The sequence below is a fragment of the Chlamydotis macqueenii genome, chromosome 1 (assembly GCF_036417535.1).
Source record: "Chlamydotis macqueenii isolate bChlMac1 chromosome 1, bChlMac1.mat, whole genome shotgun sequence".
NCBI classification, from domain to species: Eukaryota; Metazoa; Chordata; class Aves; order Otidiformes; family Otididae; genus Chlamydotis; species Chlamydotis macqueenii.
Window position 1 is genome coordinate 158,490,149 of NC_141556.1, and position 15,078 is coordinate 158,505,226.

Genomic DNA, 15,078 nt, shown 5'->3' on the forward strand with positions numbered 1-15,078 from the left:
GTTCCTGCTGTTAAAGACAAGTCTCAAGTCCAGCACAAAAAAAAAAAACACCTACATGATATTTAAGTAACACATTTCTATGTAATTTCCAATAATTATCTTTAAAAGGTCTGATACGAAAGTCTCATCATTACAAAAGACAGTGGAAGGGGCAGTGAAGGGAAAACACAGAAGAGAGTTTAAATTACCTTTAGCAGTCAGTGGTTGGAATGACATAACTCCTAGAGAAACCAAATATCCAAGCACATTGTCTAAACATAACTATGCCTTTAGAAAAGAAAGAGGACCTTGATTAAGCAAGGACCTTAAGAATAGAAATTTCTTCAGAAGACTTGTTTTTCAGTTCTAAGTTCATACTGTTTTTCCCTGTTCTCTAATACTGTTTCACTCCTGGTTAATTGCTTCTACACTGGTACATTAAGGCAAGCGTATTAGTCCTGAACTGTCGGCCTTCTTGCCCTTCAACACTAGTCTATCTTCAGCCACATTATTTTTCCAAGTGTGTTACATTACAGGCCACGCCAAGACAATTACCCACAAGAAAAGTTTTTCTTGGCTCATAACTGTAAACTGAGATTGCTACTGCACAAGTCCCAAGATGAGGATTTACTATTCTCTGCAGGCCGTAAAGGCCCATCTTTATCCAAGCTCTAAAGTTCTCACCCCTGTGTCAGATCATCTAACAATCATGCCGCCACTACTGCATACTTTAGTTTCTACAAAATTTTTTTGGCTAGTCTAGCTGCCAGATGTTTTAACAGGCCTATACCTCCCACACTATGCAAAATATTAATAGCTGTTTCATAATTCTAACCTGTTCAGGCCATATGTAACTTTCTCAAGCTAACAATCACATATCCAACCTTTTAAGGTATGCACTTGAAGTAGTATCCAATCTTGACAAGTACACTGCGAAAGCAACTTCCTTTTTGGTTTAAAAAAAAGAAGAAAAACACGCTATTAAACCAGTGACTGTACAAGGGTTATACTAGGAGAACTACCATTAGCAGTAGTGCAGGGGAGAAGACAGCTTTAAAAGCCAAATGTCAGCAGTACAGTAAAATATTAGAAAAAATATGCACCATAATACTTACCTTTTCATTTGGATCATACACAGATGAATACCATTTATGTGAAGTGATAAGGCACCATCTTGAACACAGTGTTTCACACTACAGAAGAAAGAAGGAGTTAAACATTTTTCTCCTGCTATAGTATTCCTGTAAGATAAAAACAGTTCATACACTGACATCTTGAGGAAACTCTTCCATATTCTTCCATTCCCCCACCAAGCAGATGAAAGCTTATAAAGATCTGCCCTCCACCAAGCACAGACCCAACAAACAGTAAACAAAAATAACTCAGAAGCTCTAGATACAAAGTATCTAGCGGTATAAATTATTTTAATAAATTCTCTATTATACCATCTTTTTTCCTTCTCGTTCCAAGGAATACCTACCAAGAAGTTCTTAGAAGAGCACATGTACACGTTGTTTGCACACACTGGGGATGGGGAGAGGCTTTCACTGCTAGGGAGCTGTTGGGAACAGGGCAGGCAATAGACTGGGCCAGTACAGAGAGTAAAGGTAGAACAGACTTTAGATGCTAGTTCAGCTCCCAGAATTTCCCACCACAACCCCTGACGGCGGTCCGAGGAAGAGGCCTTTTTCTTCTTTTCTCTCAGACTTTGGTTCTGAACTAACCTCCACAAAGATTTAGCTCCTATAGTTTAACAATTTTGCACCGTATGTCAGGAAGGGAAGCATACACACGCTGTTTCAAAAAGAACATGATAGACAGGAGATTTACAAGTGTACCAAAAAGGAGATTCAGACAGGTACTTCTCAAGCAAGTTACTTCACAACATAATGGCAGTTACAGTTAATCATAAACAAAATCAGATCAATGAACCTACACCAAAGTTGCATCAATACAGATACAGACAACCTGGGGAACACTACACTTCCTCACCTACTTGGAATCAAGACGACTGCAAAAAGCCTTAATATTGAATATTGTCTAGAAAGAAACACAAAACAGCAATGACTGGCAGCTGCCAGAACTGGAACCTGTCAATTCTGTCTGGAAGAATTGTTTCCAGAAGTTGCATAAATCTGAGTAAGAAGTTTAACAGGAAGTAAAGGCTCTCCTGTGAGAAAAGACAGGAAAAAGCTGAAGACTGACTACACTAGAAAGGAGACCAAAAAATAAGAAAGTATATGTTCATATGAAGCTGTTAATTTAATAATTCAGCTGTTCCTTCCACAACAGTAGCGAACATAGAATTTTATCTATTTTTCAATTATCTTAAGCTTACTGTAAGCTCACACTGCCTCTGAAGTACCAGTGGCTGGCAGTAGCTGGAATGAGAATACTCCCTACACGGCCCTCTAGCCTGGTCTTGTTTGAAGATACTTTTCATGTTGCATCACAGAAAGCAGAAACCAGCCCAGATTGAGAAGGGTATCACGTCTGTAATGTAGTTGATATTGCTTTTCCTTTATAGCATTATAATATATTTAAATACAAGTCCCGTAACGGAGAACTAAAGGAAGCCTTAGAGCGTACTACCTCATGCCAGCTCAGACCAAGCTTCCCGAGTAGAAAGCCACTACAGCTTCACAAACCATTTATAAGTCAACCATTAGTGGCAGACATAGCATACACTGTTCCAGGCGATCCACGGGAACAATTCAGATATTCTTAATTATTCCGGAACTAAAAAGTCAGTGGAAAGCAACTTTTTCATCCTGTTTCATATGCTGGTTTCTGTCCTACTCAGTTTTTTGTTTCAGTGCGATTTTTTTTTTTGGCTTCTTTCATTTTTACACCTCACTCTCCAAAAATAAAATCCAGAATAACAACCTGAAACGCAAATCATTGGATGTGCTACAATAAAAACCACCAGAAGTTTCTTTTTTTGCAGAGTATATTATTATTCATCTGAGGATGTGATAGTACAAGTTGTTTCAGGCATTAAAGAGGGAAGATACAGTTAAGGACCAAGTTCTACCAGCTGGGCATTATCCCAGGTTTACAGCAGGACTGTTACACCTTCAGTGACTGCATTGTGATCTAGATCCTGTTGGAGGGAGGAGCAAGCCTAGCTATAGCCGATGCGGCAGCATACACTCTGCTGCTCCAGAGTACAGTGAGGCAGATTGAGTCCCTCTCTCCTCAAACACTATTGACAGAAGTGCTTGTGGGACGACAAATAGTCTGAAGAAGGTCATACAGGACACATAAAAAAAATCTCCACCAAGTTAATGTTATTCATTGAAGAAAGTGCTTGTTAAAGGTCAGCAGGGCTCATCTAAATACTTTTTGTTAGCTTCGGGAGAAGGGAGCAAGGGAGGAAAAGCTTCTGAACTTTCTTCTGAACACCTTTTATACAAAGCCAGTTTTGAATGCATATGAGAAGCCAAAAAACTTAAGCCACAGATTAAAACTGGAAGAAAAGGCTATGATAGGAAAAATGGTTAGCATTAAGTTTCAGAATCTTAGTGACACGCTGCCTTGAAACACGTCCTGTACAAACTTTTTATACAAAGTTACCAAGCAATTAAAAAATTGGAAAACTATTAAACCACACTCAGCTCTGTTTTTACACTACACAATTGGACAGATTTCATGTAAAAATCTTGTAGCAGCCTAACCTAATTATGCATCTGTGTTTTAAAACTTAATCTCCTCTCACACACACGAGAATCACTTAGAGAACCAAGTTCAGCCCTGAATCGAATACATGTGTGCCAATTTCCTAAAACAAATCAAGCATATTGCTCAACTCAGATGTTAAATTCTAACTCTAATTCACAGTTTTGGAAAGAAGACGTTGTGGGGTTTTGTATGTATCTATATCAATATACAGTAAGGTTTAAGAGCTTGCTTAATCTAGAATCCCTTTCAAGAAAAATCTCTTTAGACATATGGTCCTAGTCACTGTGACCAAATGAATAAGCACTTAAAAATAAACAGACATTTTGTAAAAAATGCACAGCTAGGCCCACAACAGAAGGTCTCTGGGCTCTGTTCTGACGAAAATTTTATGTAAGGTATAATATCTAGGGCATTATTAGGGGAGACAGCCAATTAAGAATGTAGCTTGAGAGTTAGACTGGTTTGGTGGTTTGAGAGCTCTTTGGAGGTTTTGGTGTAGCTTTAATGAACCTACCTATAGCAGGAGCTTGGGAGTCCAGGGGTAGGTGACACCCAAGCAGCTGTTGATTTGGAGACGGCAATTCAGTAGTGTTCATAGAATCCATAGAATAGCTTGGGTTGGAAAGCACCTTTAAAGGTCATCTAGTTCAACACCTTTGCAAGGAGCAGGGACAGCTTCAACCAGGATCAGGTTGCTCAGAGCCCCATCCAACCTGGCCTTGAATGTTTCCAGGGATGGGGCCATCAACCACCTCTCTGGGCAACCTGTTCCAGTGTTCCACCACCCTCAGTGTAAAAGATGTTTTCCTTATATCAAGTCTAAATCTACTTCCTTCTATTTTAAAACCATTACCCCTCATCCTTTCACACCAGGCCTTGCTGGAGAGTTTCTCCCCATCTTTCCTAAAAGCCCTCTTTAGGTACTGGAAGGCTGCTGTAAGGTCTCCCCGGAGCCTTCTCTTCTCCAGGCTGAACAGCCCCAACTCTCTCAGCCTCTCCTCACAGGAGAGACACTCCAGCTCTCTGATCATCTTCATGGCCCTCCTCTGGACTCACTCCAACAGAGCCCAGAGAGCTCAGCTTGACCTAGTGACTTTTTCATATTTTGCAAAACTAGGAGGGCAGTAGAGTCACAGGGTATAACCTATTTTTGTCATGACTTGTTACTCAATTTGATAAAGCTTTTGACTCTTGAAAGCCCAAGAACACAGACTATTCATTTATGAGAGCTCAGCTCTGGACTTCTGAGTTTGGTTTGAGTTTCCCACCTCTGCTGAATCCTCGAAAAAGAGACAGTGTTAATATAGTACCTTAGAAAAGCATCCTGTTTTATCTATTAATTGCACAACAGTCAAACTGAGCTGAATAGCTGTCAAACAAACCTGAATAGCTGTAACAGTTATAACATAACTTTGTACAAATCAAACTACACAGTAATCTGTAGAACACTATGCTCATCACACATTGCCACTTTGAGGCCTAGCAGAGAACCTGCCTCCCAGGGAGCCAGTGCAGCCCTAGGAAACCTCTTTAGGTGCTTTAAGGACACAGCACACAACAGCAAAACAGAAAATTAAGTTGTTATTTAGAGATGGCTTACGTATGTGTTTTTAAAGGTTTATATGTCCCTCATCGAGGAAAGAGGTTTCCCTGCCATACTGGCCATCTTGTAAAAAACTCATTGATACTGAGCTTTCTGGGCAGAAAAAGGCCTCAGTGTTGAAGCAAAGATGCAGAGTTCCAGATTTCAGGCAGGAAAAGCATCATACACCAACATTTGCTTTAAGAAGTCTAACATGGGAAGGGATGTGTATTTCAGCATTAGTAGAAAATACAGTAAGCAATGCCCAATAGTAACAGCTAGAGTAGTATACTTATTTTCTCCAGCTGCAGATTCTACCTCTTCCACCTTCCAATAGCAATCCTATCAAGATTTTTGCCCCTACACTTTCAGAAATTCAAGTTTAAAACACCACAAGAATAATCTCTTTATATTTGCAGCTTATTTCCCATTAACTCTAAGCATTCCTGAGTAATTATAAACATGAAGAAAATGTATTTTTTTCCATATTTTGATTACACAGGAACTTCAGGTGTCTGCAAGAATTTTAATGTATAAGGCTGAAAATGTAGCTCATTAATACAAGATTGTACAAATCTTGTAAACAAAAAAAAAGGAAACATGTTTCTGGTTTTTTCTTCTTCTCTAATGAAGTATTCTCTCTTCCTTTGTACTCTCAGAGAGTGCTGAACAGCCAAGCACTCATAACTGTAAGCACATCCTCCCGAAGCCAACCGTAAACAAAGATGTAGTACAGGGTTCTGTAAGGTGCACTGCACTATACGTAACAGTTCTTTCACTCTAATCAGGTTTGAGAACCACTGGTAACTCTAAGAGGAAGAAAAGAAAATTCTTTTGCCAAAAAAATTTGCCAACCCAACGCACAAACTACAAGCACAGAAAATCCATACACCTAAGGCTATTTTTTAAAAACTAAATCATTCCTACACCTAAGTACCTTCTCCCTTATGTCAGTGCCAAAAGTTTGTACAGTCACACAGTGAACCATCCAGCTGAGAAGATACAAGGAGTGGGAAAAACATGTTCTCAGCCAGATTTCAGTTCAGCTTATCCACTTAGATATTCAAGCAGCAGTGCTGGCACAAGCTGGAGGGAGACAGGAGCTCAAAAGGAACGGCCTGCGATCAAGACCTAGCAGCTGCAGAAAGCTGGAACAGTTTCACAGCAGCAGCTTGAACAGCTCCAGCAAGGCTGACACTCTAATGCCTGTGAAATAGATCACTGCACTGTAACAATTGTGCGGGAACCACCAATGCAGATCTGGGACAGGCGGGGAAAAAAAAAAAAAGAAAAAAAAAAAAAAGAAAATTAAAACGCACAAAGAGTGTTTCAGAACAACACTGACTTTTTTTATTCAATGTAAACTTTAATGAACTTTTAACTTTTTCTTCCAGAACTTAAGATTTGCCCATAGTAGACGGCACAGAATGCTTTGTCTACAGAATCCAAACAACTACTCCCGGGAGCAAGGAGAAAACCTGAACTCTTCACTGTGGTCTGCTTTAAGAGTGCTTGTCAGTACTAAAATTTGTAGTTTACATAGTAGAAACAGTCACTGAACTCCAGAAGTTTAGGGCTACATTCACCTCCGCAGATTGGTGACCATTTCTGGGGCTGTTCAGCCTGTAGAAGAGGAGGCTCCGGGGAGACCTGATAGCGGTCTTCCAGTGCCTAAAGGGGGCCTACAAGAAAGATGGGGAGAGGCTGTTCAGTAGGGCCTGTTGCGATAGGACGAGGAGTAGTGGTTTTACAATAGAGGGGGGTAGATTTAGATTGGATATTAGGAAAAAATTTTTTACAATGCAAGTTGTAGAACACTGGAACAGGTTGCCCAGAGAGGTGGTGGATGCCCCATCCCTGGAATCGTTCAAGGCCAGGCTGGATGAGGCTCTGAGCAACCTGATCTGGTTGGGGATGTCCCTGCTCCTTGCAGGGGGGTTGGACTAGATGACCTTTGAAGGTCCCTTCCAACTCTAACCATTCTATGATTCTATGATTTTTACTCCCTTCCCTAATGGCAGACAATACCAATCTTGCTGGCCCATCAGCCTAATGCTTCTGTGCTCAGAAACATGAGGAAAAACATTTCCCTGGAATAACAGCGTGCTAAAAATAATGTCACTGAAGAGAGCAAGGAGCATCCACTGTACAGATAACTTCCATGACTTAAAAATGGTGGGTGCATAGGTATCAACTTACAAGGGCACAGATGGCAGAGAAACTTTCCATGCGTTTAGTTCAATGGTTAGAAAACTGACCTACACTGATAAAATCCGTATCAGCAGTTTACTCTCAATTTCGTGACGCATAGTATTTATCACTTTCTTCTACATTATTTTAAACAGTCTGACAGCTCTCTTGGAAGAGTTTCAAGACTGAAATATCAAAAGCCATCTCTCTTTCTCATTCTGTAACTACAGCCTCCTTTCAAGATCAGACCATCTCCCAGCTCCAGCACTTAAAAAGAAATTTTGGTTATATTCTAAACAGAATCAGTTCTGCAGAAGAGCTAAATAAAAGTGCTAAGCACTAGATTACAAACACAGAAATTAGTTGAATCCACAGCTCAGTGGGCTTGCATTGTCCTTTCTCAAGTCCTTTATTAATTCCCGCATGAGAGGGGCAAAAGAAGTTAAGGACAATTGACTACCTACTAGCCCTTCCAAAAACTATAGGAGCTCCAAACACACTAAAGTTCAGAGACAATTTTTATTTGCCTACATTAGCAAAATATAGTGGAATGTATGAAAGTAATTCCCAGGCCAATTTGTTTGATTAAATCTTTTCCAATATACTGATGTCTTCAAGATGACTTTCACACGCAGGTATTAAGGACTAAAAATCACTTTGGTTACCAAAGTGACAAGTGCTGTTAGGTAGCTATAAAAATACTTTGTTTTACACAAGTGTCACCAATGTACCACTTCTATAATGTTTACACTGACACAGTCAGATCACATTCTTGAGATGTTAGAAGGAAGGAGACAAAGTAGGCCTTTCACAGGGAGGCTCCAAAGGACTGACATCAAAATCTTTGGACTCTTTAGTGGGAAAAGCAGAAGTCTTCCACATCTACATTCATGTGTATGTGGCTACCAAAAATAAAGTCTTCGAACAGCACAAGCCCTCTGCTATTTCCAAATCACTGTCTCAAATCATTACCGAACTTCCCTTTTTTTCACTTTTCAAGAAGCTTCTCTCACACAAACCTTAACAGCAAACCTGGTTTGCTATGCATAATTCCTGAGAAAAAAATACTTGGGTAAAGCACATCGTTTTTTTCCTCTTTAACACCTTCTCAAAATGCCGTGGCCACATAAACCATCTCTTTTACATGATCCCTAAAGGCATGTGAAGAGTTCTTTACAATATTATTATGAGGTTATATATCTAGAAAGAAACCTATCCCACACCCTCAGGTGTGCACAGAGCAAAAATTTTCTGCAAGTCCGTTCTCTCTCCTCCAGTGGAATGTGAAGACCGCCACATATATTTTCCTTTTCAGGAAAAAAAAAAAAGTAATTATAAATTCTTCCTATTGTAAGTAATTAGAGGTATTCTGCACCACTTTTCCCATATACAAACTACTGGTAGTGTCATTCAGCTGTTACACAACACTGTGATAATGCTGCTTGTTCTTATCCTAAATAATCTCTTTCTTTTAATGCTATCTGTAGAAGCAATAGAGGAGAAAACATTGCAATTGCCTCAGTGAAGTTACTCCATAGTCTAAGGAATAAGGCTTTCTACAAGCTCAAAGTCTTCACCAAAAACATTACTATAGTTTGGCAATTAGTTTATTGCATTTTTATGACAAGTAAGAAGAATAAAAAAACCCACACTAAAGCTTTAAGTGACAGTTGAAAGATCTGTAACTATCTGGGGTAAGGGGGGGGGGGCGGTTAGAGACAACACAATTTCAAAAAGCAGTAGCCGTTGTCTATGAGCCAAGATTTTACGACTAAAACAGTACAAAACTACACTCTACCCCTCAGTTTTTATAAGCTCCTGCTTAACAGAGGGAGAGTACAGAAGTAAAAAAGGAGCAGCACATAACCTTCTCCAGCAGCAGGAAAATAAGCTAGAAATAAAAGAAAAAAAAGAAAAACACAACCACTCCCAGCAACACACGGATGGGGTACACCAAGGAGATGTTGCTGGCCCTCAGCAACCGAACCCAGTACCCATCTTTTACGATTTCGCGACAACCACCCCCCGGCTGGACCCGCACCGGCTCCCCGTCGCCCCTCACAGGGCTCCCAAACCGGCACCGGCCCCCCGGGAGCCGGCAGTACCTCTCCCCCACTTCCACCCGGCGGCCTGTCATGACCGCGCACAGACCCGCTCCCCAGCGGCCCCTCACCCAACTCGGAGGGGGGACCCCTCGACAGCCCCAACCGTTCAGATGCGAACCCCCTGACCCCACACACAGGGGACAGCACCCGCCCGCAGCCCCCTCACGGGGAAGGGGAAGGGGAACCCGCTGCGGCCCTGCACACAGGGCCACCCCAACCCGCCCAGGAGAGTAGCCCCACAGCTCAGCGCTGAGCAGGAAACGGGGACGCGGGTTGAAATCGCGCTCCCACCCCTTCTCGGCCGGCCCGCCTGCCCCCAAACCGGCTCTCACCTTCAGCAGCACCCGCAACCCCCTCCGGCCGCCCGCGGCTCCCCAGCACAGCAGCCCCGCCGCCATGTCTGCTTCTGCTACGGCCGCGGCCGCCGCTGCCCCGCCGCCCTTTCACCCGCGGCGGCGGAGGGCCGGGCCGCACGCAGCCAATCACAGGCGCCGCCGCGCCTGCCGGGGGCGGGGGGGAGCGCGGCGCGAGGGCCCCGGCGGGCGCGGCGCGGGTTCGTGTCCCGCTCCCCCGCCGGGTGCGCGCGTGGAGGCGCGCTACCGCGCCCGCCACTGCCTGCTGTCAGCGGGGTTTGGGCTTGTGCCTGCCTCTGGGCCTTTGCCTGCGGTTCTGCGTCTGTGCTTTGCCTCGGGGATGCACGCCACAGGGCTTGCACCTGCGCACGCCTGCGGGCTTGCATGTGTGTTTTGCCTGCGGGGTGCACGCAGCAGGGCTTGCACCTGTGCGCGCCGCTCCGGAGGGGTGTACCTCTCCCTGCCTGCGTGCCTGCCTTTGGGGTGGAGTTTGTGCGCGCACCGGGGCACGCGTGGTTCTGCAGGTCTCGCACTGTTGCGTGTGCGTGCGCGTCGAGCTGCGTTTGTGCGCGCGGACGATTCTGCAAGCGGAGGCTCGCGTCCGTCTGTGGGCGACGACAGAAGGGCGCGCAGAGGTGCAGCTCCTTCTGCTGAGGGGTCCAGCAGCCGAGGCACACCCAGCGCAGAGGGGAGATTCGCCCACCCTCTGGGCTGCCCCGCGGTACCGGTGAAAAGCGTGACTGTGCCAGCAGAGCCCAGCCCAAGCCCCCGCGCTGTGAAGTGCAAGCAAGGCTGGTGTGAGGAGCGGCGGGAGAGGGGGGCGGCTAAACCTCGTGTTTCTGATCATCTGCGGGGTCCACTTACTGCTGCGCTCTCCGGCACGCCGTATGCCAAGTCAGCCTCTTCCAAAACGATCCGTGCGGCTGGGCTTGGGTTTTCTGCTGCAGGTGTCCTGGATCTCAGCTGGCGGAGGTGACAGAGTGGTGCCAGGCCCCAAGTACGTTGTCATCCATCCCTGGAAACGCTGTGACGTTTTTCTGTGAGGAAAGTGCCCGAGAAGCATCACTGTTACCATCTTGGACTTTTGCTGAGATGTAAGAGAAGTATGAAGCTGCTCACAACACTGAAGTGTAGAAGAGGTGTGATCCAAGATGTTCAAATCACTGTTCACAAGGCAAAGGAACAAGAGTTTTTTTTCTTTAAACAGCATTATTAAAACAGTGGTGACGTGAGAAAGGAGAGCAAACCTGAGCCTTCTCTCTCTCCTCACCCCAGCAGCAGAGTAAGACGGCTGTTTCTGAAACTGAAAGACAATTGTTCTTAGCTAAGAAATAGGCAGTTTGCAACACACCCAGGACACACTTTGCCACAAGATCCCCGTAGGGCTAGAAGACAGGAAAAAAAAAATTACATCCGTAGGGAAAATGTATATGGGCAACATACGTGGTTGTATTAGGAATAAATCCCTGAGGCTTTAGACACAAGCTGGGTCCTTGAGTGGAGTAAGAAGACATTTCCAACAGTCAGATGACTCTGTAACCGCATTAATCATTGCAAGAGAGGTTTTACCAAAGTACATCACTCCTTCAACTCATGTTACATCAACCCTTATATTTTTATCCCATACCTTTATAGTCCTCAGTAAACAGTACTGGTCACACTCCCAGGACTCCCATATGGGGACCAGTGCTGCTTAATATTTTCATCAACGACATAATAGGATCGAGTGCACCCTCAGCAAGTTTGCACATGACACCAAGCTGAGTGGTGCGGTTGACAAGACTGAGGGAAGGGATGCCATCCAGAGGGACCTGCACAAGCTCGAGAAGTGGGCCCATGTGAACCTCATGGGGTTCAATAAGGCCAAGTACAAGGTCCTGCACCTGAGTCAGGGCAATCCCAGGCACAAATACAGGCTGGGTGGAGAATGGATCGAGAGCAGCCCTGAGGAGAAGAACTTGGGAGTGCTGATGGGTGAAAAATTGGACATGAGCCAACGATACATGCTCACGGCCCAGAAAGCCAACTGCATCCTGGGCTGCATCAAAAGAAGCATGGCCAGCAGGCTGAGGGACGTGTTTCTCCCCCTCTACTCTGCTCTTGTGAGACCCCACCTGGAGTACTGCGTTCGGCTCCGGAGCCCCCAACATAAGAAGGATGTGCACCCGTTGGAGAGGGTCTAGAGGCGGGCCACAAAGATAAGAGGGCTGGAGTACCTCTTCTATGAGGAGATGCTGAGAGAGTTGGGGCTGTTCACCCTGAAGAAGAGAAGGCTCCGGGGAGACCTTATAGCAGCCTTCCAGTACCAAAAGGGGGCTAATAAGATCGATGAGGAGAAACATAAGGCCTGTTGCAATAGGAGAAGGGGTAATGGTTGTAAACTAAAAGGGAGTAGATTCAGACTTGATATAAAGGAAAAAAAAAATTACAGTTAGTAGAACACTGGAACAGGTTGCCCAGAGAGGTGGTGGATGCCCCATCCCTGGAAACATTCAAGGCCAGGTTGGATGGGGCTCAGCAACCTGATCTGGTTGGAGATGTCCCTGCTCCTTGCAGGGGGATTGAACTAGGTGACCTTTAAAGGTCCCCTCTAACCAAAACCAGTCCGTGATTCTACGATTCTAAATTCTCTTAGGCTCTGAGTACATTCACATCCTGCAGCAAGAGCCAGGATCTCCCAGAACAACTGGCATATTCCCATGCTGCAGGGAGGCACAAAGGAGGAGGGAAAACTGTAAGGCAACTGAGTTCATCCAAACACGACCTTGGGGTATTTTCGTAGGACTGTTGCTGCATTGTTCTTTCACTGGAACACAGACTCCTACTTGCATTTACACATAATATTGAAAAAATTTGCCTAGTTTTATTTTTGATATCACTTTAACTTATTGTATCAGTACTTATGTTCAAAATAAAAAGAGGTGAAAGCTGTGACGACAGAAAGGAGAATGCTAGACTCATCTCTGCTCCACGCTGCAGGTATCTGACATGACTTCTCCCTTTCCTCCCAAGTGAGTAGCAAAAATAAAATTAGCATTGGGTCACCTCTGTTGCACGTTTATGCGGTTGCTCTGCTCTATTAACAGTGCCTACAACAACTGCACGGGTGGAAGCAATGCAAGAAAACCGTTCTTAAAATGTCTAAAGGAGATCACCGTATTTGCAATTGATAGTCACAAGCAGACGCCACAATTTTTTTTTAAGTACACATGGAGAATCCTGGAAGTAAAAGGAACCAAGAGCAGAAGGGAGGTACAGACCACATTGTCCTTCACTGCTGGCTGTGTCAGATACACGAGATGCACAGAGATGCACACCGCAACATCAGGTTATTGCATTAGCATGATATCCTGAGGCACTCAACATCAGTTCCTCTGGCATGCATAGAGCAGACAGTCACATGGCATCACCGGGGTGTTTTCTTTTCCTCTACAGAAGAGTTTCTGTTTGCAGGCCCCAGTTGAGGGATCGGCAGCCACCTACAGAGGCACATCAAAGGAGGCCCCCCACAGCTGCAAAGGGAAGCTGGCTGGGATTACACACAGACACCGCAGCAAAGAGAAACTTCGCAGCCAGCTGGGTGCACAAAGAGCTTGATATAGTGAGAAACGGCCTAATGCAAGCCTGTTTCCAAGGGAAGCTAAGGCTCCCCGCATATGGAAGGGACTGGGGTGGGGGGGGGTGGGGATAGGGGGAACCAACCTCAAAAATCCTAATCTTTTTCTGTTTGCACATGAAGTTTTCTGCTTTTAGTATGACTTGATTTTGACTGACAGATTTTACTAACGATCTTTTTGCCTCTTCTATATTGAAGTGGGTATTGCACGTGGAATATAAAATTTTGTTTCTGTAAGAAAAGGAACGTATCTAGTGGATCAAGATTATCCACAATTACTACTAAACATTTCCAAAAAAAAAAAAAAAACCAAACAGAGGTTAACATATAGCACCATTGCTAAAGAAAATGTAGATATACAAAAAAGAAATTGCAAAAAACAAAATATCTAGAATAATTAAAGGATATATGAGTTTGCATAAAAACAAAGACTCTCGTTCTGCATGTCTCTAAGCATATTTGTAATGCCATGTCTCTCAATATACGCTCCTGTCTCAGTTACTAAAGCTATTAACACACACAAAGTTAAGCAGGTTTATAAGAGACTGGAATACTGGGCAACTTATTCTTTCATTATTTTAAAGGGATCCTGGGGAACTGTAGCTTTCAATGCTGAGAATTGCCTCGATCCCTTCTTTACAGCAGAAAGTTACCTTTGTCTTCTAACATAGTTCCAAATTTAGACAGGAATCCTAAATTGTTGTATCATCACCTAACTTTTAAACTGTAACCCAGGGAGAAAACTGGAGTAATTTTAATCCTTCTGCCTTTATCTAATAAGGAATATATTGTATCAGGTTTAGAGAACATGAAATGCATTATGCACAAAAGCCTGTGACTGAAGAACTCAAAGCTAGAAAAACTCTTTGAAGTATCTGTTATATATTCTGTAAACAGCCTTTGCTTCTATCAGCATTCTGCTCAACATGCTGTGAGAGACAGAAATTCAGCCTTAGAGTCAGCCAAGTCAATATCTCCATACATCTCTCTGCTAAGTACCTACAGCAAAATCTTGACTGTCAGGAAAGATCCTTCATGCCAGATTCACCTAAGAGAGTCAAGAATTGGAGGCCAGGGGGTTGTCAGGCACCCCAGAGAAGCCTCAAAGCCCAGTCACAGACACTGGGAAGCCAGGACAGAGTCCAAGCTACCAGCTCCCTGCTCCTCTGAGGTATATTGATGTCAACCCCACGCCTAGCTGCCCAGGCTTTGGGGCTTTTTTAGGGTAGCAGGAACACCCTTCCCCTTTTAAGGCTCCTCAGGGGTGACGCTACCACACATACACACACGCTTCAGGGGTGGCTTGATCCTTATCTTGGCCTCCTGGCCTCAGGAGTTGTTTGAAACCCTTGCACATCACATGGCCTCTGTTTCTCCAGCGTCATTCACCATCCCCAGCCATCAGGTCTCCTCAGGAAAGGCCTGAGCCTCCTTGACCTCAGGAGCAATTCAAGGACCCCTGGCCCATTCTTAGGGGGTATTTGACCTCATCCTCTGCCTGGCTTCAGGGGTGACTTAATCCCCAAGCTAGGCTGGCTTGCTCTGGGACATAGTGATCACTTTGATCCCCCA

At 44.3% G+C, this 15,078-nt stretch overlaps 1 protein-coding gene across 2 annotated transcripts in view; it reads right to left on the minus strand.

The window, feature by feature from the left end:
- PCCA (propionyl-CoA carboxylase subunit alpha) overlaps positions 1-9,953 on the minus strand; it is a 284,142-nt gene extending 274,189 nt beyond the window's left edge. The window contains exons 1-2 of one of the 2 annotated variants that reach the window (XM_086770975.1): positions 9,870-9,953; positions 1,095-1,172 (exon numbers count right to left, since the gene is read on the minus strand). In XM_086770975.1, coding sequence (XP_086627101.1) covers positions 1,095-1,172; positions 9,870-9,935 — 144 coding nt within the window. In that variant the 5' untranslated portion in view covers positions 9,936-9,953. Of the gene's footprint in view, positions 1-1,094; positions 1,173-9,869 lie in introns of those variants that run through there. The other variant, XM_086770983.1, reaches the window with a different exon arrangement.
- Between the last annotated feature and the right edge of the window lie 5,125 nt (positions 9,954-15,078).